The 25,234-nt window shown below is 36.3% G+C and overlaps 1 protein-coding gene across 3 annotated transcripts in view; it reads left to right on the top strand.

The window, feature by feature from the left end:
* LOC106876727 (uncharacterized) overlaps positions 1-25,234 on the top strand; it is a 1,061,911-nt gene that overhangs the window by 981,697 nt on the left and 54,980 nt on the right. For 2 of the 3 annotated variants that reach the window (XM_052966107.1, XM_052966108.1), the window contains 2 exons: positions 5,882-6,081; positions 10,598-10,646. In XM_052966107.1, the coding sequence (XP_052822067.1) occupies positions 5,882-6,081; positions 10,598-10,646 (249 nt within the window). The remainder of the gene's footprint in view (positions 1-5,881; positions 6,082-10,597; positions 10,647-25,234) is intronic. The other variant, XM_052966109.1, reaches the window with a different exon arrangement.

The following is a 25,234-nucleotide window of genomic DNA, read 5'->3' as shown; positions in this document are numbered from 1 at the left end:
TTTTTACTTTTGGCATTGTTAAATATTATAAACCTTAGAAGGCTGTCAGAAACAATGACAGCTAGACAACATCGAATCTAATGACCAAAACAACGGCTGACTTCTCTTTCAAATCCAAATAACTGGTGTCATTTTTATTGTTTGACATTCGAACTCATCTGTTTCCATTTTTCATTCCGCTAATTCCATTATATGAATATTATATTATGCCATTTTAATCACAAATCATTCATGACACAAAGATTTGGGCAATTATCATTTTCTTTCTATCCCATTAGCATTATGAAGACATATGGTCTGATATATATACTGTTGTCAATTTGTATTGTATATGTATGGTAGCCAGTGTGTACAATTATTCAATTGCTGTTTTTATTTTATATGGCGTCTAAGAACTATTCTTAATCCCTTTCACTCAGTCTCTATCTATATTGCCATGGAACACGATTAGGATGAAATGCTTAACAATGATCAATAAATTATCATCATCTCATAAGCAGCAGCAGCAGTATGTGCTGGAGAAAATCCCTTTTAATCTGTGCTTGCATAAATTAAAGAATCTTCTACATGCTGTCTTACCATACATTGCAGTCTCTTGACATCGCCTTCATGAAATCAGCCTTTGCCTCATCTTCCCCAGTCTTCATCTTTTGTAGGTTTTCTTTCACATACATTGTTTAACATTTATTTACCTACTATCGTCCTCTTCTTTAGACATCACATGCCTGAACTAACAAAGTCTTCCTTTCTGATTCCCCTTATTCCCAGTTTTCTTTTTCAGCATATTTGTGCTACTTTGTCATTCCATACACACAATGATTACAAATCCAGCAGAACATACTTTCTTTCTTTCCTTCCAATCTCCATACTGCTGACACTTTCAATGCCCATATTTCATGACCTCACACTTCATAAAAGAGCAGAATATGATCTGCCTTTTACTTGTAGAAAGAATCATTTTGTTGCCAGCAAATGTAACAAATCCTTGAACTCTCTTCACTCTGTTCTTATTCTAGCTACTGAGCTTTTAGAACACAAAATCCACAGCTAAATAGGTCACCTAGGTAACAAAAGCTATCAACTACCTCTTGGGAACCGTTGTGAATAAATTTTATAAGTGATCAAATTGCCAATTGCTCTTGAACATCTACTATATGAAATCCTTGTAAATTGCTTGTCATCCTACAGCACTTATGTGTACTTATAATTTACACTGAATATACTGTAGGGAATTCCTACTGACTCCTTTTCTGCATACTAAGCAGGACTACTTTTTAAATGGAAATAGTCTTGTTTCCATCTGTACTAAGACTGTTGTATTTGCTAGTTTTAGTGTAAAGCAATTCTGTTAAAGATTTGCTTTTATGTTTATAATTTTTACTCTAATTTTTTAATGCATTTAACAATGAGATTACATTAACCTCAGTACCCAACTGGTATTTATTTTTTGACCCTGAAAGGATGAAAGGTAAAGTAGACTTTGGTAGAATTTGAATTTTAGACTGTAAAGACCGACAAAATGCTGGTAAGCATTTTGCCCAGTGTTTACAATTCTGATAGCTTGCTGTCTTTGTCTATGTGTAAATATTAAATGTTTACATCAGTCCCAAATGTACAGCATCTTAAGCAAGTGTCTTCTACTATAGCCCTGGGCTGACCAGTGTGAATTTAGTTGGAAATTGTGCAGAAGTCTATTGCAAATGTTATGCATGTGAACACACATGTATGTACATTGATCATTGGCATACAAAAGCTTACATGAACAGCTTATATTGAATCCTTGTGTTATGGCCTTAAAAGGGGCTTGATGGACACTTAGCTCTAAGCTAAAATTTTTTCACTGATCTCATTGCCAACTCTCACCTTGCTAACAATATCTCCATACAAGGCTTGCACCTCTCCCACAAGCCATTCCTCTATATCTAGATTTCTTAGGGAACACCAGACCATAGAACATGGAATGTAAATAAATGCTTGGTACAGATTCCTCATAATGATTATTATTAGGGCGGTGAGTTGGCAGAGTTGTTTGCATGCTTAGCAGTATTTCATTCATCTGAGTGTTCTAAGTTAAAATTCTGTTTAGGTTGACTTTGCCATTTATCCTTTTGGGATCTATTAAATAAGTACCAGTTGAATTCTAAGGTCAATGTAATCCACTTACCCACTCCCCTGAACTTGCTAACTTTGTGCCAAAATTTGAAACTTTTTTGGCAGTGAGCTAGCGGAATGGTTAGAGCATCAGAAAAAGTGCTTTGCAGTATTTCTTTTGGTTCTTTCATTCTGTGTTCAAATCTAGCCAAGGTCAACTTTGCCTTTCATCCTTCCAGGATCAATAAAATAAATCACCAGTCAAGTATCAAGATTGGTGGTATTATCACCTCTCCTTGAAACTGTTGCCATTAGGCATAGGAATGGTTGTGTGGTAAGTAGCTTGCTTACCAACCACATGGTTCTGGGTTCAGTCCCACTGCATGGCACCTTGGGCAAGTGTCTTCTACTATAACCTCAGGCCAACCAAAGCCTTGTGAGTGGATTTGGTAGATGGAAACTGAAAGAAGCCCGTCATATAAATATATATATATATATATATATATATATATATTTATATATATGTGTGTGTGTGTGTATATATGTTTGTGTGTCTGTGTTTGTCCCCCCTAACATCACTTGACAACCGATGCTGGTGTGTTTATGTCCCTGTAACCTAGCAGTTTGGCAAAAGAGACCGATAGAATAAGTACCAGGCTTACAAAGAATAAGTCTTGGGGTCGATTTGCTTGACTAAAGGCAGTGCTCCAGCATGGCCACAGTCAAATGACTGAAACAAGTAAAAGAGTACCAAAACTGAAAGAAAGAATTATTGTTATTATCATTATTATAAAGGTGGCTAGCTGATAGAATTGTTAGCATGCTGGGCAAAATGCTTAATGACATTTCGTCTGTCTTTATGTTCTGAGTTCAACTTTGCTTTTTATCCTTTCAGGGTCAATGAAATAAGTACAAGTTGAGCACTAAATTTTGTACTGAAAATTGAAATCATCATCATCATCATCATCATCATCATCATCATCATCATTATCATTATTATTATTATTATTATTATTATTGTTGTTATTATTATTATTAAAGGTGGAGGCACAATGGCCCAGTGGTTAGGGCAGCGGACTTGCGGTCAGAAGATCGCGGTTTCAATTCCCAGCCCGGGTGTTATGTGTGTTTATTGAGTGAAAACACTTAAAGCTCCACGAGGCTCCGGCAGGGGGTGGTGGCGACCCACTGTACTCTTTTGCCCCCAACTTTCTCTCCCTCTTTCTTCTTTTGTTTCTTGAGTAAAGCTGCGATGGACTGGCGTTCCGTCCAGCTGGCAGGGAACACATATGCCATAGAAACCAGAAAACCGGGCCCATGAGCCTGGCTAAGCTTTAAAAGGGTGCATAAATATAAATAAAAATTATTATTAAGGCAGTGAGCTGACTGAATTGTTAGCATGCCAGACAAAATGCTTAGAGGCATTTCATCTGTCTTTGTTAATTCCACTGAAGTCGACTTTGCCTTTCATCTTTTAGGGTGAATGAAATAAGTACCTGTTACACACTAGAGTTGATGTAATCAACTAGTTCTCTCCCCACCAAATTTTAGGTCTTGTACCTATAGTAGAAAGTATCATTATTATTATTATTATTACTATTACACAAAGGCAGTGAGCTGGCAGAATTGTTAGCACGCTTGGCAAACTACTTAGTGGTATTTCGTCTGCTGCTACACTCTGAGGTTGACTTTGCCTTTCATCCTTTTGGGGTTGATAAATTAAGTACCAGTGAAACACTGGGGATGATGTAATCAACTTTTCCCGTCCCACAAAATTTCAGGCCTTGTGCCTATAATAGAAAGGATTATTATTATTACACAAGCATGTCAGCTGAAATTTGTAGAGAAGACAAAATAAGCACTTCAGTTTGTATTTCTTTTACCTGTTTTCTTAGCAGAAATTGCAAACAAGAATTGAAACTAAGTTAAGGCTTTGTTTATTCATCACATACCGCTAACAATAGAATCCATAATCACAATAGTTATTTTACATTCATTAGGAAGACTTCATCAACAAGGAAGAAAATTAAGTGGAAAATAAGGGACAAATAAAAACAATTTATATGTATATAATTAATAGAGAATATATATATATATATAGGGAGAATATTGTTCCTTTTCCCATTCTGATACTCACGCACATATATTAAGAATATATGGAAGATAACTCACAAAGTAATAAGCTGAACAAAGGAATATCAGTAATGTAGCTATTATATAAGATTTGTAATAACAATAGGTGGCAAATTAATAACAACACAAATTAAAAACAAACACACTGCTATCACTGTAAATACCACCACCACTTCTACTACTAAATAAACATACTATTGCCCATATGAATAACTCTTATGATCTCTATTTAAACAAGATCTAAGCCTAATATCCTGTTTTTGTTTTACAGCCAAATCCCACATTAGTGGGAAATATGATTATAGAATAACATAAAACCATAAAAATACTCAAAAATATTCAGTGAAAACCTCATCTTTGGAGAGGCTTTCATTTGTTTCAGTCATTGGACTGCAGCCAGATTTGGGCACTGCCTTGAAATATTTAGTCAACCAGATTGATTTTAGTACCTATTTTCAACTTTGATATGTATTTATCATTCTATTTATTCTAAACCACCAAGATTTAGAGATATGAACAAACCAACAAGTTATAAGGATGAGAGATAAGCATAAAAATGTACATACATGTGTGTTCACATGCATAACATTTGCAATAGACTTCTGCACAATTTCCAACTAAATTCACATTGGTCAGCCCAGGGCTATAGTAGAAGACACTTGCTTAAGATGTTGTACATTTGGGACTGATGTAAATATTTAATATTTACAAATAGACAAAGGCAGCAAGCTATCAGAATTGTAAACACACTGGGCAAAATGCTTACCAGCATTTTGTCTGTCTTTACAGTCTGTATTCAAATTCCACCAAAGTCGACTTTACCTTTCATCCTTTCAGGGTCAAAAAGTAAATACCAGTTGGGTACTGGGGTTGATGTAATCAACATCCCCTCTACAAAAAATTGCTGGTGCTGTAACAAAATTTAAAACCACCAGTATTTACATGTAGATTGCTCCTTGGCTCATTTGATCTCCAATATTCATTATCAGGTCTCTTATACCTAGAGATTCACATAGTTTAACAAAGGATTCAATCTAGGAACTTTTTGGTTTTAGTAGAGTCCTTGGCATACAGGATAAGCATATTATCATCCTTACTTTAAGCCTTTAGCATTTAAGCCTGCCATATCCAGCCAAAATATTCTACCTGCTGTATGTTCAAACTGGCCAGAGCAAGCCTTTCACATCTACCCAACAATTTCATTCTAAAAATAAACAATCACATCATTGAAATATCAAAGGTACATGATAATGCATGATTAATTTAAAGCAGTATGAATAAATAAGCATTAAATTTGACAGGATAATCTGGATGCTAAAGGGTTAAAGTATGTGTTCTTAGTTCAAATACAGTGAGGTTCCATATTTACATCTAGGAATAAGACATTTGATGATGATTTCAAGTCAAATCAGTTAGAATGCAGTGAAGATGTAAATGTTAAAAAACTATATTTCTGTTTTCAAAGATGAGGTTAATAGTCGGAAAAAGGATTAAATATTAACAACCGTTTTCATCTCCAAAGATAAGTTTACTAGTCTGAAAAAAAAAAGTAAAAGAAAGATAATCTTGTTAGAACTTTCCTTAGATATTTAGATTATTTAAATTCAGTAAAGTTTTCTTTGTAACTTTCTGCTTTTTTTTTTTGTTTTTATTACAGCCCCAGCCTATGATGGTAAACATCGAGTAATACCAAATCATTGGAGTTATCCTGACAACATGCTGTCCCAGCCAGTAGAAATGGATACTGGACAATCGATGGGAAAGGTACAGGATACTGATTGTATCGTAGACCTTTCTCAATGTACGCCTGCATACGATGACGAAGAGTTGATGAGTAACTTTTCTGATGAGACAAGGGTGAGATACTTACGGATTCCTCATGTGGATGCTATTGCCTTTATTCCACTTGTGGCTCTGTTGTGCTCATCACATTTACCAAAATATAATGATCCTTGTCTTCTATACCTGCAAAGCTAAAGGTTCACTATCCTCAGCACAAATCTAAATGGATTATCTATCACACATGCACTATGTTATATTTGTTCCAATATTCTGGTGCACAGTTTTACTTTATCTCTTTCTATATAGTCTCTATGATGTTTTTATATGACCTCAATTAGCATGAATATTCTTTATATCTAATCAATGCTAGCATAGGAGAGCTAGTATAAAAGCTGTACTTAGTTTTGTTGTTGATTTTCTTCTGGGATAGCCCCTTTCTCCAACAACCTTTTCCCTGATAAGTAGTACTAATTTACTAATATATGTGATATGGAAGCAATATTTTAAACACAAAGAGTTACATGTGTATTATTTCTTTTAACAATATGTATCTATATATTTCAGACTATTACAACAGTCTGAATTCAGCAAGCTATTACAGTCATTTCTGATGTTCCTATTTGAATAATAGCAGTTAAGTAACTAACTGCAAAATTCTAATCCATAAAAAATTCAAATTTTGGTCCATCATCAATTAGTTGTGATTGAGATTAGCATTAGCAAGACTGATTTTTCACCCCCCCCTATTCTCCTCTCCTCTGCTTTTAAATTACTCTATGCCATTTTCACAAGTCTCTCCTTTCTCACTCTTTATCTATTTCCTGACTGTTCTATTTTATATGCCATTAGTTTGTATGTTTGCCTACTTATATTTCTTCTCTTATTTAACTTCAGTTTTCTTCTGTTCCTTTGCTTTCACACTCCTACCTTATTATTATTCAACTCACATGTTATCAAATTAAAATTCTTTCACATGTATGAAGCCCTTTTTTTTTTTTAACTCCAGACGACCTTGCAGGGCAAACAAAAAAATTATCACTTTCACTTTACATTTAATTGATTGGCATTCAGAAGCGCATATTTGCATTAAACACTAACTTTAATCATTTAAAGTCCAAAGTAGTGGTTCTTAACACAGTGGGAGTATGTGCATATAAAAGACATTTTTCTAGCATTTTACTTAGTCATTGTTGTAGTATAGTTCCAGGTCATTTCTGATCACGCAGATCTATAGCATGCAGCTAGCCTGCTGAGCAATTAAATACAACTCACAAATCCATTATTCTAGATGTTTCTGTGAGCTGAAGTTATATTGTTCAACTAACATTCAAACAGTCGCAGTAACATCTTTTCTTTGAATAATATTTTGGACTACATCTATATACACTTTACTCTCTCTCTCTTTTACTCTTTTACTTGTTTCAGTCATTTGACTGTGGCCATGCTGGAGCACCGCTTTTAGTCGAGCAAATCGACCCCAGGACTTATTCTTTGTGAGCCTAGTACTTATTCTATCGGTCTCTTTTGCCAACCTGCTAGATTACAGGGACATAAACACACCAGTATCGGTTGTCAAGCGATGTTTGGGGACAAACACAGACACACAAACACACATATATGTATACATATACATATATACGACAGGCTTCCTTCAGTTTCCGTCTACCAAATCCACTCACAAGGGTTTGGTCGGCCCAAGGCTATAGTAGAAGACACTCGCCCAAGGTGTCACGCAGTTGGTAAGCAAGCTACTTACCACACAGCCACTCCTGTGCCTATGTTGCTATATATGTTGATTTATGTTCATATATCTTAGAAATAAGACAGTAAAATTTGAAAGGAAATTGGCTATTAATTATAGCAGGTATAATGAATGTGTAGAATGTAATCCATTGGCTTGGGTCTCTTCAAGCAGACCTCTAGTCAAAGTCATTCCAGCCATGACCATCTCATCGCTTTAGAGAAATATAGGATTACATTATCTAATGTAACTTGCCCTGAGATAAAAAGTGTAATTGGGGGAGATTTTGCTGGTATTTCTGCAGATAAAGATACAATGAAGAAGCTGCATCATTGGTTGATTGTCATTATTATTATTATTATTATTATTATTATTATTATTATTATTATTATTATTATTATTGTTGTTGTTATTATTGTTATTATTAAGGTGGCAAGTTGGCAGAATCTTTAGCACACTGGACGAAATGCTTAGTGGTATTTTGCCTGTCACTATGTTCTGAGTTCAAATTCCACCAAGTTGACTTTGTCTTTCATCCATTTGGGGGTCGATAAAATTAAGTACCAGTTAAACACTAGGGTTGATGTAATTGACTAATCCTCTCCTCCAAAATTTCAGGCCTCATGCCTTTAGTAGAAAGGATTATTATTATTATTTTTGTTTTTTAGCCCCTTCTCAATCTTGATCAAGCAAACAAATGATGAAAAGCATTTTATCTATGATTACCCTTTATTTCCAAGGGTGTGTAGGACCACATTAAGTAAAACATCTTATCTCAGTAAAAGACAAGAGAGTCTGATTTGAAGATTTAACTGCTATTTTTAGATTGGTGAGTAACCATTGTTAGGGTTCCCTTGCTTACCTATCTATTGCCTCATGCACAAAATGTTAAAAGAATATTGTCAATAAAAATCAATTTAGATACTGTTTCATTCATATATGAGAGAGAACCACTGATCTGTAGACCTCTGTGTACACTGTTTTTTTGTATGGATATCTGTTACATCACCATTAGGCTTTGTTTGTTACTTACAAATTATAAATCAATTAACTAAATTAAGAACTTTACTCCTATACGTCAGTTTTTATATGCAAGTATTGGTTTGCAGTTCTCTTGTGACAACACATGACGTAACGGCTAGAATGTTCAGCTCATGATTGTAAGGCCGCATGTTCAATTCTTGAACCAGATGACACGTGTCCTTGTTCTTGAACAAAGTACTCCATTTTCTTTTCCTTTTGGTACTCCAGACTGCTTAGCTGTAAATGAACACCAGCTTGGTGCTAATGTGGATCGCTGTCTCCTGTTGTCAAATACTAGGTGTGCTAGTGGAAATTCAGAATAGAGAAGAGGAATTGAGGAAACTTGGGATTGCACGGGAAGGAATATAACCTGGGATTTTGAACCTTTGCTCTGGCATCATGTCATAGAACTTTACTGAAATGCTATTAATGGTATAAGATGTTTTAGTGTAACTCAGTATTTACAACAAATGAAAATGTTGGAGTAAAGATTGTTTGCCAACATAACATGGCAGTCTCGGTTTAGGATGAATGTTGCTGTAATTTAACCCCAGGAGACATCGTCTCCAGCTGGCTATATGACACAATCCGTGTCCTTATATTTTCGAACAAAGGAATCTAGCACCCCTACTCAGCTCAAAACAATATCTGTGTATTGTGATTTCCGAGTTACACAGATATTGTTCTGAGTTGAGTTGGGGTGCTGGATTCCCTTGTTTGAAAATATAAGGACACAGATTGTGTCATATAGCCAGCTGGAAATGATGTCTCCTGGGGCTAAATTACAGCAACATTCATCCTTAACCAGGACTGCCATGTTATGTTGGCAAACAATCTTTACTCCAAAGTACTGTTTCTGAATATCTCTTGTGAGATTTAAGAATAGTAATTTCCAAATGAAAATATTCTTAAATGTTTGTCAATATCTACCTCTTTATTTCTCTCCTAACATGCCTTCTTAAGTATATATGCTGCTTCAACTTCCTACTGCTAACTATATTATGAAGCACATTGCTATATATGTCCACTTGAAATGCCACAACTAATTCAAAGCTTTTGCTGCTTGCTATGCCATCACTATATACTTCTAGTAATATAATCTTTAGTTAATACCTTCTTGCATACCACTGTCACCGACTATAGCAATCACCGTAAAAAAAAAAAAAAAGGCAACAACATTTGAAAGTTTTATCTACTACTCCTTACTCCTATCTCTAGCTGCTACATCATATCCATCATATCTATAATGTTGTTTGATTTGCTAGATATAGCAGCCAAATCACTTGCTACTTTTTTCATAAATGGACACATCAGATATAAATGTCGGGATGTGCCATTTCAGGAGAAAAGACATGATAGTCATGACTGAAATTGTCTCTGATGGTACATTTGTTCTACCAAGTTGTTCTGGGTGGGGAGGCCAAACACCATTAAAACCCCATATTTATCTCTAATCTCTAACTGTGACATAACGTACAACACCTCCTTGCAAGCAGACATCTGTTTGCCTCTAACATATGATTCTCACTGCCAGTAGCTTTCACAGCTATTCACAACTTCTGACCACGTATTGCATTACATATAATTTCAATTCTAAAATACCAATTCAGGCACATATTCCTAACCACTAACACCCCCACCACACTATCTTCACCAGCATCTCCACTAATTCGTATGGCTAACCACTTTTAATATCACTTCAAACATCTGTCTCCCGCCCACATCACTTCTAACACTTCCCTCTGACTATTTCAACTAATCCTATAAAAAGATATATATCTTGCTGACTTTGATGTTTTAAATGAATCTTCCTATTTTCCATTGCAGTATGTAAGCTCGCACCATATCCAGGAAACAGATCGACCAGTGAATGGCAGTAAGTTAATTTATATTATTTTCTGTTTTTACTTTATTGCATTTCAACACTTTCTGCTCTCACGTAAAGCAAGCTTGAACTCTTGATATGTTTGGTAGATTTATCAAAACTTATTCCCATCTTCCAGTTTGCCTATATTAAGGGAGAAATAATTTTCACCTATCACCTACACATAGCATTCAACAATCAAATGTCATTATCTTCACTTCCTTTCTTTTTCTCTTCTATCTTTTTCTACTTCATTTTCTTGTCTCTGAGTTTTTCTTTTAGTATCTAATATACTTCCCCCCTCTCACACAAACACACACATGGGAAAGCATGCTGCTTTAAAGATAATGTGTTTAGCATTGACATTTGGCTTAATTAAGGTAAGTGATTACTGCATGTTTTTGAAAGAATGTATTTATTATCTCCTCTTTATTTCTATTTCTAATCAAAGTATATCCCAACCTTAATTTTCATTACTAAACCTTCTGTTCACTCTTTACTTCAAATTTTATGTCCCTCCCTCTATGAAACAGACAATTTTCTTCAATAGCATTTCTTAGTAAATACAATGTGTTTCTCAAGCAGTGTGCTTTTCTCCCACAAACTCTCATACTGCTTATATGTTTCTCCTCTCCTAATCCTCTCTCTCTCTCTGTTTTAAGTCAATTTATAGCTTCAGTATCTTACACTTTTTTCTGTTCCCTTCCACTTCCCCAAACTTGTGCTGTAAAGTCAGAAGGAAGTCTAGATAGACAGCAAACTATTTTAAATTGTGAACAATATATTTTAGTTGTTAACCACAAGTTAGTCCTGACTGCACAGACATATGACAAAAGATGTTCCAGCTCTAAACACCCAGTCTTTTTATATATTAGGGATTAATGTACCCATCTGTTAAACAAGGTAGAGTAGTCATGTTTAGCATACTTTTATCAGAGCTAACTTGGACCTAAACAACAATTGTTAAAAGAGCCTGTATGTGGTAGGTTCATGTACAAGAATTTTGGCTTCTTTTTCTAACATTTGAAAGAATCATTGAGAGACTTGCATTTATGCTTGCCAGAATGAGCTCGCACAAACTGCTGTGTGTGTCTGCATAAATTTGTGTATTTTTATCTCACTCTAAATTTATGTATATATACACACTCACACCCACACACAAGCATGCACATGCACAAATGTGCACACACATACACATATTGATGTTTCTGTGTGAGATTTGAGGGATATCTGACTATTGTTTCTAGCAGGTCAGCCTACCATGTTGAAGTTGGTTTTGTTGCAAAAGTAACTCTGATACAGAAAACTTATGAAATACTATTTCAAACATAACTATACCATTTTTTGTTTGCCTGGGACTACAGCAACCAATGTCATCTTTATTTTAAAACTGTAGGTTGTATAATTTGAGTGAGTTTGGTTACCATTCCTAACAGTTCAAACAACAATTCAGAAGTCCTGCCATTGGTTACCACATAAGGGCTCACTTAGTTGCCATTTAGCCTCAGGTTAGGTTTGATTCAGTGAATCTATGTTAAAAAATGTTCCACCTGTAATCATATTATCTCACTTGATAAATATATGCTGATACACAATTAGGGAGCAGTAGTGTTTGACATGCAAAACAGTTGGCTGTTATTTTGTAGCAATGCCCCATCCCCTTTCAAAAGATCTTGTCTTGCAAGTTACTTGGTGAACCTGTCAGTGATGGTGTCATGTGAAAAGCATCCAGTCCACACCGTAAAGTGGTTGACATTTGGAAGGGCATCCAGCTGCTAAAACTATGCCAAAGCTTGCCTGTGTTGGTTCCACATTTAAAACATTCAGCCCACTCAGCTGGGTGGTTGGTGTTAGGAAGAGCATCCAGTTGTAAAAACAGACACAGATGTCTGGCTAGCTCTTGTCAAATCAAACCGTCCAACCCATGCCTGCATAGAAGGCAGACATTAAACGATGATAAGGATGATATTGATTGGGAAAATACTTAGCAGCATTTCTTCTGGCACTTTACGAAGTCAAGTTTGCCTTTCACCCTTTTTGGCTCGATAGAACTAAAAACTAGTTGTGCATTGGGGCTGATGTAATCAACTTTTGCCCTCTCTTAAAAACTGCTGCCCTTGTGCAAAGAAATTTGAAACATTATATGAATCCATATTCGTGAAGATAAAAGCATAAAATGATGACACACACATACATACATGTACATGTATATCTTTGTAAAGATATCTAAGACTCAGGGTTATACTGTAGGTTTACTCTGTTCTGATGGGTGCAGGGAATGGTCGATGGGGTGACTGTAGCTTTGCTTTCCTTAGTAGCAGCAATTTCTTTTGATTTCAAATTTGAAATCAAACACCAGTGTGAATATACTGGTTTTGTGTGCGTGTGTATTGGATTGGATTGGATTTCCTATATTCAGTCTGCTGCAGGATGAACATCTTGTCATGTCCTTTCTGCCAACCATGGTCTGGTGTGGCGGCTGTGAATTTGAGCTTGACATCACACTGGTTTGATGAGCCTACTTTGCCACACTGGTATAACGTGGCTTGGCAGAGGGCTACAGTTTTCATACACTTATCCAGGAGTAGTTAAATCGATTACATGTGTGCACATAATGTGTGTGTGTGTGCCATTTTGTCTCATTTTTCCCCCTTTTGCACTCTGTAGCTATTACGATGTATTGCTGGTATTGTTTAGCTCCAGATTATTCATTCTTGAGCAAATTTATGATCAAAAGCATTTCAACCATGGCCATTCCATCTGTTTTAGGACTACATTATCTAATGTGTCCTTTTCTTATTCAAAACAGTAATGTGTGATTTGAGGAGATATGGCTATATCTTGTGGGTTGAGTGACCTTGAAGAGTCTCACTCATGCTGTAATAGTAGGCATTCAGAGTAGTGTACTCACTTCTATATTTAAAAAAAAAGTTACTCTGTATTAAGTACTTCTGATCTCTTCTGACCAAACCCTGCTAAGTTTGACTTCACTTACCATTCCTTTGCAATGATGTTACTGTTGTTGTTCATATTGCTTAATCCCAGATCAATACTGAGGTATTCCAACCACGGTGACCATGCCATGATTTCTTTTATATCAAGGGCTAAATTATTTGATGCATACTTCTTCATTTACAACTGTAGGATACAATTCGTGGGTAATTTCATTGCTATTTCTAGTCAAGAAAGCAACTACATAGGCGCTTCCATCACTGACTCTGGAGCGTCATTATAATAAGCACCAGGCATGTTCAAGTGGTGTAGGTGGTGGTGGCAGTGAGACATGGGTCAATCAATTGACTTAGTTCTACACCACAAGCTTTTTTTTCATCTTGATCTTGTGACAATGTAAAAATCAATACTTTTGAAAGTGAAAGTACAACATATTACTGCTGTCATGTAATAACACTAAAGTAGGCATCTCACAAGTAGAAATCTTCAAAAACCGCTAATGTAATCAGTATGTGAAATAGCTACTGAATCGCTTATTTAGGTTTTGATACTATCTTCTTGAAAAATTATGCCCACAGGCTTTCATAATGTCAATAACAACAGCAATAAGAAAAAGAAGGAGGGATAAGAATGAAGCTTTCATAAAGTTGCTCTCTTACCATGCTAGAAATAACAGCCTTGATGTTATCATCTTGCAAAATTATATCCACAGGCTTTCATAATATCAACAATTAAAGTAGCAACAAGGACAAGGAAAGATTAGAAAAAACTTCTGTACTGCCACTTGCTCATCCTGCTAGAAACAACAGCTTTTATGTTATTGTTTTGTTAATTATGGTCAATCTTTCATAATAACAGTAATAACAGCAGCCAGAGCAACAATAAGTGATTGGAGCAGAACAGGAAATCTCTATACTGAGGGTTGGCCTGCTAGAAAGAGCAGCTAAATTCCTTTAGATATACTCTATTATCTTGAGAAAATGAAAGATATTTTGGACCATGCAGCCTCTGATATACAATTAAGATAGGCTTCTCACAATTAAGATGTCATCATTCATTGACCAACTTAATCAACAAAGATCTGGAGAAAATCAACAACTGACTACTACAGCTTTTATGTGGTTGTTCATCCTGTTAAAAATAACAACTAAATCTCCCTCAAATTATACTCTATCATCTTAAGAAAACGACTTGTGTTTCTTGTTATCTCTTAGGAGGGAAAGCAATATTTGTGATAAATTACAGGACCTCTCAAATTGGTGGGAAGGTGAAGGGAAGGTCATGAACTGAAAATCTGGCCTGTTTAACTTGTTTCAGTCATTTGACTGTGGCCATGCTGGAGCACCGCCTTTAGTCGAGTAAATCGACCCTAGGACTTATTCTTTGTAAGCCTAGCACTTATTCTATCAGTCTCTCTTTTGCCGAACCGCTAAGTTACGGGGATGTAAACACACCAGCATTGGTTGTCAAGTGATGCTGGGGGGGACAAACACAGACACACAAACACCCATATATATACATATACATATATACGACGGGCTTCTTTCAGTTTCCGTCTACCAAATTCACTCACAAGATTTTGGTCGGCCTGAGGCTATAGTAGGAGACACTTGCCCAAGATGCCACGCAGTGGGACTGAACACGGAACTATGTGGTTGGTAAGCAAGCTACTTACCACACAGCCACTCCTGCCCCTGAATATTTGCAATGGAAAAGATTCTGCTAAAGGCACCTAAGATTCTAAGTAGTGGTGTTAAACCCAGTGACTTGTTAAAGACTGCCACCCAAGTAGATCATGACAGCACTTATTCCAAATACCTTGTGGTATTTGGTCTGACATAGTTACAGTTCTACTAATCTCTCATCTTGGATTGGATTTGTAATGTTGTATCGACCCTGAAAGGATGAAAGTGGAAATTGACTTCAATGGAACTTGAATTTGGGGTTCAGAGAATCAGAACAAATACTGCAAAACTTTCTGTCTGACACTCTAATGTCTCTGCTAATTCACCAGATACACAATGCTTCCAAAAGAAGAGATGGTCATTCCTAGAATGCTTTTGATTATATACTTATTTAATTAAGTTTGATTCAGGGCTAAGCAGCAACGTCAACAATATCAAATCTTAAAATGGACATTGTGAAGTAGAAGGAGCTCACCCTCTCCCCAATCAAGGAAGCTTCAATAGGATTACATAAACTGCTAGAAATAGCAACTAAATCTCCCTCATATTGCACCTTACCATTTAAAATAAAATAATCAAAGGACACATGTGATAATGTAATCTTAGATAACGTGTATCTTAAATAAAAGATGAGATGGTCGTAAATGGACTGCTTTAGAAAATATATGGGTCCTATGAAACATCTATAAATGTCAAATTTGTAAATGGAATGAAAATGGAAGATGAATGCGCCACCGCTGACTAAAATGATGAAATAACAAGCCAACCAGAGAGCTTCTACATAGTTATTTGATCTGCTAGATAAAACAAACAAAAACATTGAATAGTCATAGCAGAAATGCTTTTGATTCTAGATCTATTCAACCAGAGATGATCGGGAAAGAAACAACAATGATGACTGACATTAACAACTTAAATTGTGAGGCAGTTAAATTACCAGTGCAACCATAAGTTATATAACTGCTCTGTTTTCTAAGAAGCATTCTTCTAACAGTTAAATTATAATACTGTATTTGTGGCTGAATGGTTCAGAATTTCACTTTGCAATCACAATGTCTTGGATTTTCTCCAGCTGTGCAGCATCTTGAGAAAATGTCTTTTATCATATCCAAGAAATCATATGGAAACTTTGGGAAGGAAACTGTATGCAAATGTTTTGATAGATTTTTAGCTCAAACTCAAATGTCTAGCTTTGTCACACTGATTTTCCTCCCTTTGTCCATTTTAAAATTTGATGTTTAACCCTTAATCAAACCTAATGAGATAAACGCATAATCAAAGGTGTTCCAGTCATGGCCCCATCTCTTTTATCTAAAGCATTTTGAGCTACGTTTACATTGACTGATAGGTTTTTTTTCTTTTCTTGCCTCAGGATGATAAGAATATTTTGAGGATGAGTTGGTTATGATATGGTGCACATATCATCATCATCATCGTCATTTAGCATCCATTTTCCATACTGGCATGGTATTGAATGGCTTGACAGACCTGGTAAGGCTGGAGGCCACACCGAATTCCATAGTGTTTATAGTGCTCAAATGTTTGTACTGTACATTAGTTCTCTCTCTCCTCCAAATTGGCATTACCTGTACAGGTGCATAGGGCACCACATGTTAGATGTGGAAATGATTGTAGAGCAACATGAAAGGAATTGTCTTACTCAAAAACACAACACACTGCCCAGTCTGTGAATCTAAACCATAATCTTGCAATACACACACGCACACATGAATATATGTAGTTTCTATAACTTAAACATTGCAATAGTATAAATTATCATCAAATTAGAAATAACTCTGTTACATAGCAACATTATAGTACCACTGTCAATATAACTGTGATGAGTAACATCATTATAATAAGTCTTTGTAAAAAGTCCATAGCAACAGCATTATAATGATATTGAAATACTACCAATGAAAGCAGAATTAAGCTCATTCAGAAAAATAACAAAAAGTGTCATTCAGCGAACTGGAAACATTACAATTTTGACCAATGAGAAAATTGAGAATGGCTCTATGCAGTCACTCTGAACCTGCTAAATATAAGACCTAAATACCCTCATCTCTTATGCTATCATCTTAAATATAGAATCACACATTGAACAAGGTATTCATAAATATATTAAAAAAAAAGTCAGAATGAGCGTTAGCTTAAATGTGCTTGATCACTGGTCTGCTCAATCAGAGCTGATTTGCTCTAAACCAGAACACTGCCACTAACAAGTAAGTTGTTTATACACCCATCTTCATCTTTTGTGCTGGTAGCCTCTCGGAGAAAAAGTAACTGCAATTTCTTGCTGAACAAGCTGTGCAAAATATATGTTTATAATGATCAAGTGTATGTATGGTACATTACCTCACACCCTCCATCAAATCAATGTTGGATGCATCAAATATCGAAGGGATTGTAGGAGTCTAGGACATTTATCCGTCATGGACAATAACTTCCCAAGGAAATTAGTGAGAATTTACAAAAAAACAAAAGATGAAGATGGGTGTATAAACAACAAACAGATGTATTAGTTTAACGCTCGGGAAATGAGAAAGTCTTTCACGTTTCAAGCCTACGCTCTTCGACAGAAAGGAACACAGAAATAAACAGGGAGAGAAAATAGAAAAAGGTGTAGCGGCTAACCCTTGAGGACAACAGATGATGATTTAAAACTTCTTAATATATTGGAGAGGGGGTAATTAACCAAGGAGGGTAATTGTCCTGTGGGGTGGGGGGTAGTTGTTGTCAGTGGGTATTGTCCTACTGTCCCGATATGGATTGCAGAGTAACATGAGAGGAAGTGTTTTGCTTGAGAATACAACACTCTACCCAGACCAGTAATTGAAACCATGAACTCACGATTGTGAGTGCAGCACACTAGCCACTAGGCTATACACCCTCACACTTGCAACCAATAATAGAAGAGGAAGTGAATTCGACAAATAATATAGATAGAATTGCCATGGAATGAAAATAAAGGCAATGCAGTTGTATGCAAAAAGTTGCCAGATCTGTTTGGCTTTAGTTCAAAATAAAACTTGCATTGTTAAAATAATTGCTTCATCATACTGACCAAAAGTGAATTAGTGACAAATGATTCACTGGTTATTCCATCTGCCTTCATTCTTGTTTCCATGGTTCTGCTGAAATACACTGCCTACCATTATCATCATGATCATCATCATCTTTTAATATCTGTTTTCCTTGCTGGCGTGGTTGGAGATATTGCCAGTCTGAGTTATTTTTTTATCGAAAATCTCTGCCCTCATAAACATCACTTACCTATGATTCTACCCTGGATGCCCTTTCTGTCACTGACTATTTTACAGTGTGGTATGTGTGTGTGAGTGTGTGTCCATCTCCTTGTCTAGGCATTGCATAATAGTTATAAACAAGTGTTATTGCCATACAAGCAGTATCATTTGTTTCCAATCTTCCATGAAAACATGTCCAGTCATTTGAAGATAATAATTTGCTTAGAAAGTGAGTGTTGGCAACAGAGAAAGCATCCAATTGTAGAATGTATTAATATATGTGTTGCCCATTGTAATATATTTGGGAAAACTGGGTCATGGAAGATTATGAGTTGCAATGGCAAGAGGTTAGGAGCTGCTGAGCTAAATGATAGGCATCAAAAATAGACATCACCAAGATAGATCTTTTCTCATTTCTGCATTTACTTTGCTTGACATTTAAAACATGGAAATTCAGCACTTATTCAAGTCAACTTGCAAGGATTGAACCAACAGATCTGTAAACAAAGTTGTTCCCTCCATGATCATCCTATAATTTTGTATATCTAGGAATAATCAGAAATATCCACAGTTTTCCATTGGACAATCTCCAATGTGTTTTTCAAAATGTTAGACTGAAATCCGAGAAAGATTTCACTGCTATTTCTAGTAAGTTGAGTGACCATATGTTACTCCTCCCTTGTTGGTTTATATTGGACTGATTCTTTCGAATGGAATAACAATTCTCTTCTGGTAATAAAAACTCTTGAAATTCTCATCATATGATCCATATGAGTACCATGGCAAGAACATTGTTATTTTAACATCCATATGTCATATTCATATATTATTTATTTATTGCTCACAAGGGGCTAAACATATATGAGTAGGTATACATAGGATTGTGTGTGTATATGTCTGTGCATGCTTGTAATGTTATGTATTATATGCTTTCATGTACATAAGCCAGTAGGCAGGAAGGCATATATATATATATATATATATTGACATGTAGGAGATCTATAAAATTTAGATCTACACACATGTGCAGATATGACTGTGTGGTAAGAGGTTTTCTTCCTGACCACATGGTTCTGGGTTCAGTCCCACTGTGTGGCACCTTAGTCAAGTATCCTCTACTGTAGCCTTGTGAATGTATTTGGTGGACAGAAACTTAAGGAAGCCTATCGTGCGCGCGCGTGTGTGTGTGTGTGTGTGTGTGTGTGTGTGTGTGTGTATATATATATATATATATATATATATATATATATATATATATATATATATATATATATGTATGTATGTATTTACATGTGTGTGTCTTTGAGTCTGTCCCTCACCACCACTTGACAGCCATTGTTGGTGTGTTTATGTCCCCTGTAGCCTAGTGGTTTGGCAAAAGAGACTGATAGAATAAGTACAAGGCTAAAAAAAGTTTGTCTTGCAACTCAAGTTTGACAGCATTGTAATCTTCAGGTTAGAACCCTGATGATCATGGTAGCATGAAACTCAAGTTGTGACATGAGCTATCAGTTTCAGTTCCAATAATAAAAGAAAAAAACTGCTGTGAGGTAAGAAGCTTGCTTCCCAACCACATGGTTCTGGATTCAGTCCCACTGTATGGCACCTTCGGCAAATATTTTCTACTATAGCCTCAGGCTGACCAAAGCCTTGTGAGTGGATTTGGTAGACAGAAACTGAAAGAAGCCCATCACATGTAATACATGTGTATATATCTATGTGTGTAGGTCTGTGTTTGTCTCACCATCACCTTTTGACAACCAGTGGTACTGTGTTAACATACTTGTAACTTAGTGGTTCAGCAAAAGAGACCGATAGGATAAGTACTAGGCTTAAGAAATAAGTCCTGGGATCAATTTGTTTAACTAAAATCCTTTAAGGTAGTGCTCCAATATGGCCACAGCCAGATGACTAAAACAAATAAAAGAATTAAAGAATATATTTACACACACACATACATTGGGTTGTCCAGAAAGTTCATGCCAATTTATAGTACCTTACCTTTCGACTCATTTGCCATGAAACCACCTCAATTCTGAGAGGAGGGTATTTTCCAGTTAAAGGAAAGATAGAGACGCATTGTGCAACAAAATGGTTCATATTTGGTTGATTAAAAATGTAATGGCAAGTATTTATTGACCTTTTTCTTTCCTTTAAAAATCGGCACGAACTTTCTGGACAACCAAATACATACATCACATGTATGACTATATAGCCTGTATGAAACTGACATTAAATAATGGTTTCGAATTTTGGCACAAGGCCAGCAATTTTGGGGGAAGGGAGTAAGTCGTTTACATTGACCCCAGTGCTCGACTGGTACTCCAAAAGGATGAAAGGTAAAATTGATCCTGGTAGAGTTTGAACCCATAACATAAAGACAGATGAAACGCTGCTAAGCATTTTGCCTGATGTTGCTAATGGTTCTGCCAATTTGCTTCCTTACATTGACATTAAACAAGAATGATAATTTAGAAATATGTTGCCACACACAAAAATGGCATATGTTTGTGTGGTACAATTAATTGAAAGATGGGATGAGTTCATTTAACATGCCAAGTTCTCAGCTTAACAGCATGGCAACTCAATTTAACAAAATATCAATAATCTTCTATATATCTTCATTCAGTCCAAATGGACAACGAAATGTACAGCTGTAATAGAACTGATAATCTATCACATCATTGAAACCTAATCCTAAAAGAACCGCCTGATGCTGTTTCTAATCAACTGGTCTTGATTTTACAGAAAGTTTGATTTTCAATATCCACTCTACAAAGAAATAAAGCTTCTCTCTGCTTTCTCAATTACTCACAGATTTTTCCTGTTGTTTGGTACATTAAATTATGAGTGAGAGAGGGAGAATGTGAAAAGAGATAGTGACATGTAGGAAGAAGATAAAGACCTTTCTTTGGATATATGATGACAATGTAAATGAAGAGGAGAGAGATAGAGGGACAGAATACATGTGTATGTATGATATAAGCTTATTTATTTGGATATGTAATAAGAATAAATTCTGTAGTCGAGGATAGTACAGTTAATGGTAGGTAGTGCTGAAAGTTGGCATGCGATGAGGAATTTTAAGTTGTTTAGTTTAATATTGATTCGGAACAAATAGAGAGAAGTTATTTTCTTTGTTGAATATAAAGAGGATCGCTAGGGAACCCAATTGATATTGGTAACCACGAAGAGTGTGGTGACAGAAATTACATTTGGAAAACTATTGTGATGTTATTGACACAAATAACAGCGATAGTAAATAGCAATGATAATCATCAGGATCGGGATAATCATAGTGGTGGCAGTGGTGGTGAAAGTGGTGGTTGTGCTGGAGGAGTTGAGTGCCGTTGACAGCTAAGTAACAAAGGTGTTGGAAATAACCCTCTAGTGCAACGGGGAGGATAATTAGGATGATGACAATGTCAAGAGATGAATAATTCATGTCCGTTGTAAAACATTTCAATACAGTAGTAAAATATTTTGATATTATACAGCACTCCAAGAAATGTTGTTGACAGTTACATGGGGCTCTGATGAAACCCCAAGTTGCCAAGGAGTGGCTGTGTGGTAAGTAGCCTGCTTACTAACCACATGGTTCTGGGTTCAGTCCCACTGCGTGGCACCTTGGGCAAGTGTCTTCTACTATAGCCTCGGGCTGACCAAAGCCCTGTGAGTGAATTTGGTAGACGGAAACTGAAAGAAGCCCATCGTATATATGTATATATGTGTCTGTGTGTGTATATGTTTATGTGTCTGTATTTCTCCCCCACCATCGCTTGACAGCTGATGCTGGTGTGTTTACGTCCCCGTAACTTAGCGGTTCGGCAAAAGAGACTGATAGAATAAGTACTAGGCTTACAAAGAATAAGTCCTGGGGTCGATTTGCTCGACTAAAGGTGGTGCTCCAGCATGGCCACAGTCAAAATGACTGAAACAAGTAAAAGAGTAAACTGCATTCAGATAATAATACTAATATTCTTATTTAACATCATCATTTAACGTCCTCTTTTCCATGCTTGCTGGGGTAAATTTTCTATTTTCTTGTTGTCAACCTTCATCTATTTCTAAGCAAGGCATTATATTTCTTATGCACAAGGTGGCAAGCTGACAGAATCATTAGCACACTGGACAAAAGCTTAGCGGCATTTCATCTGTTTTTTTGCATTCTGAGTCCAAATTCTGCTGAGGTTGACTTTGCTGATCATCCTTTTGGGACTGATAAAATAAGTACGAGCTGAGTAATGGGAGTTGATGTAATTGATTTACCTCCTCCTCCCCCCGAAATTGCTGGCCTTGTGCCAAAATTAAAAACCAACATTTCTTAGGCCCAGACATTTTCCCATAGAAGAATGGAAACAAATAAAATAATATGTATGATGATGCTCATTTGCAACCACCACATGATATCAAGGCACATGGACATACAAATACACACACACACACACAGAGTAGAAAATTAAAATAAAAACCTGTATAAATATTTAGTTCCTAGGTACATTAAACCATTGCAGTTATTTAGAACTCAGCATTGTATGTTCCAAGTGCATTTGGATGCCCAGCGGCAATGGATCATCAAGAGAATACTTTAGCGCTCACTTTTACAGAGATCTTATATATCATCATCATCATCATCATTATCATTGTTGTTTAACGTCCGCTTTCCATGCTAGCATGGGTTGGATGATTTGACTGAGGAGTGGCGAACCATATGGCTGCACCAGGCTCCAATCTGATCTGGTAGAGTTTCTACAGCTGGATGCCCTTCCCAACGCCAACTACTCCGGGAGTGTAGTGGGTGCTTTTACATGCTACCAGCATATCTACATATATATATATATATATATATATATATATATTCTGTTGTTTCAGTCATTTGACTAGAGCCATGCTGGAGCACCGTCTTTAGTTGAGCAAATCAACCCCAGAACTTAATCTTTGTAAGCCTAGTACTTATTCTATTGGTCTCTTAGGCTGAACTGCTAAGTTATGGGGACGTAAACACACCAGCATTGTTTGTCAAGCAATGTTGTGGGGACAAACACATACACCCAAACATACACATACGCGTATACACGATGGGCTTCTTTTAGTTTCCATCTACCAAATCCACTCACAAGGCTTTGGTTGGCCCGAGGCTATAGTAGAAGACACTTGCTCAAGGTACCATGCAGTGGGACTGAACCCAGAACCATGTGGTTGGTAAGCAAGTTGCTTACCACACAGCCACTCCTATATATATATATATATGCTGGTGTTTATCTTAATATTCTACTACATATGTTCTGTATGTCATAAGTAATAAGACTGCTAAGTACAGTGGATGTCCAATCTTGATACAGGAAGCTGAATAGATAATGATAATCTACATGGAATTCTAAGTCATTGTAGTCATACATCTAACTACACACAAGACATAGGATGGGCTTCTTTCAGTTTCCATCTGCCAAATCCAGCCGCAAGGCTTTGGTCTGCCCAGAGCCATAGTAGAAGACCCTTGTCCAAGGTGTTGCAAAGTGAGACTGAATCCGAGACCACTAGGCTGGGAAATAAGCTTCTTAATCACATTGCCACACCTTCAACTATTTAGGAGAGGGGTATTAGTTGATTATGTAAATCTCAGTATATGACCAGAACTTTAATTTACTGACCCTGGAAGAATGAAAGACTAAATTGATTTTGTAGAAATTTAAACTCTGAATGTAAAGTATCAAAACTAAATACTGCATGTTGCTTTATTCAAAACTAATATTCCTAGCAATCTACTCGCATTAATTTCTTGCAAAAACCACACAAGGGCCTCACATTTCAAGGTGGCAACTATCAGTTTATATCAATATTTTCTTTTTCATGTGTTGGGTCCAGAGAGAAGGCTAATGCCTATAGACTTTGCAGACCCTCGTAGACCAGTAAAAATTGATGACACAAATGCTCCATTTGAACCTTTGCATGTTAACATGTGTGGGAATGGTATAATCGTAGAAGGAATTCCTGAGTGCTGATGTTCTAGGAACAAAGGACAATGTAGTGATTGATGTGGGCCCAATGATGAGAGGAGAACAGGAATACTTGATTGGAGATGGCATGAGCCTAGTTAAATCTGGGGACCTGGGATCATTATAGTAGCAAGTGAAAAGGCAGAGAGAGCGCAGACAGCATGTGTGTGTGTATCAAAGGCAGGAGCTTATCCTTGAGTGACTCTACACCAGTTAGCTGGATAACCCTTCCCTTAATAAGGTATTTGATGTATGTGTGTGTGTGTGTAGTAGTAGCAGCTATATCATCCATTGTAGACTCACCTGAGCTTTGCTGGGTATCAATAATTATTGAGATGCGAAAGTAGCCACTGATCATGATGAGAAAACTGGCCAGCCATTAGAATGCAGTCTTAGCTGAGTTAAGGATGTGCTTGAACTTGGAAGTTTGAAAGGTAAATAATATTTGATTGGTACTGAACCCAGAATATAAAAGACCATAGCTGAATATTACATGGCATGGTATCCAGTGCTCTAACAATTTTAGCTATCTCCTGCCTTTAATTTTGACACTGAGAACATACTTTCCGTTATTTTATAGTATGTAATCATCCTATAATATTTTTCATAGGTAGAAAGACCAGTTCTTGTTACAACCCCTGATTTCATGTAGGTAATAACAGTCTATTTGGCTCCAGGAAAGCACTGAGAATTTGATGATAGGTCCAGATAAATTCTCA

This window comes from Octopus bimaculoides, chromosome 3 (assembly GCF_001194135.2).
Source record: "Octopus bimaculoides isolate UCB-OBI-ISO-001 chromosome 3, ASM119413v2, whole genome shotgun sequence".
NCBI classification, from domain to species: domain Eukaryota; kingdom Metazoa; phylum Mollusca; class Cephalopoda; order Octopoda; family Octopodidae; genus Octopus; species Octopus bimaculoides.
The sequence above is the reverse complement of the archived record's forward strand: the minus strand, read 5'-3'. Positions and strand labels throughout refer to the sequence as shown.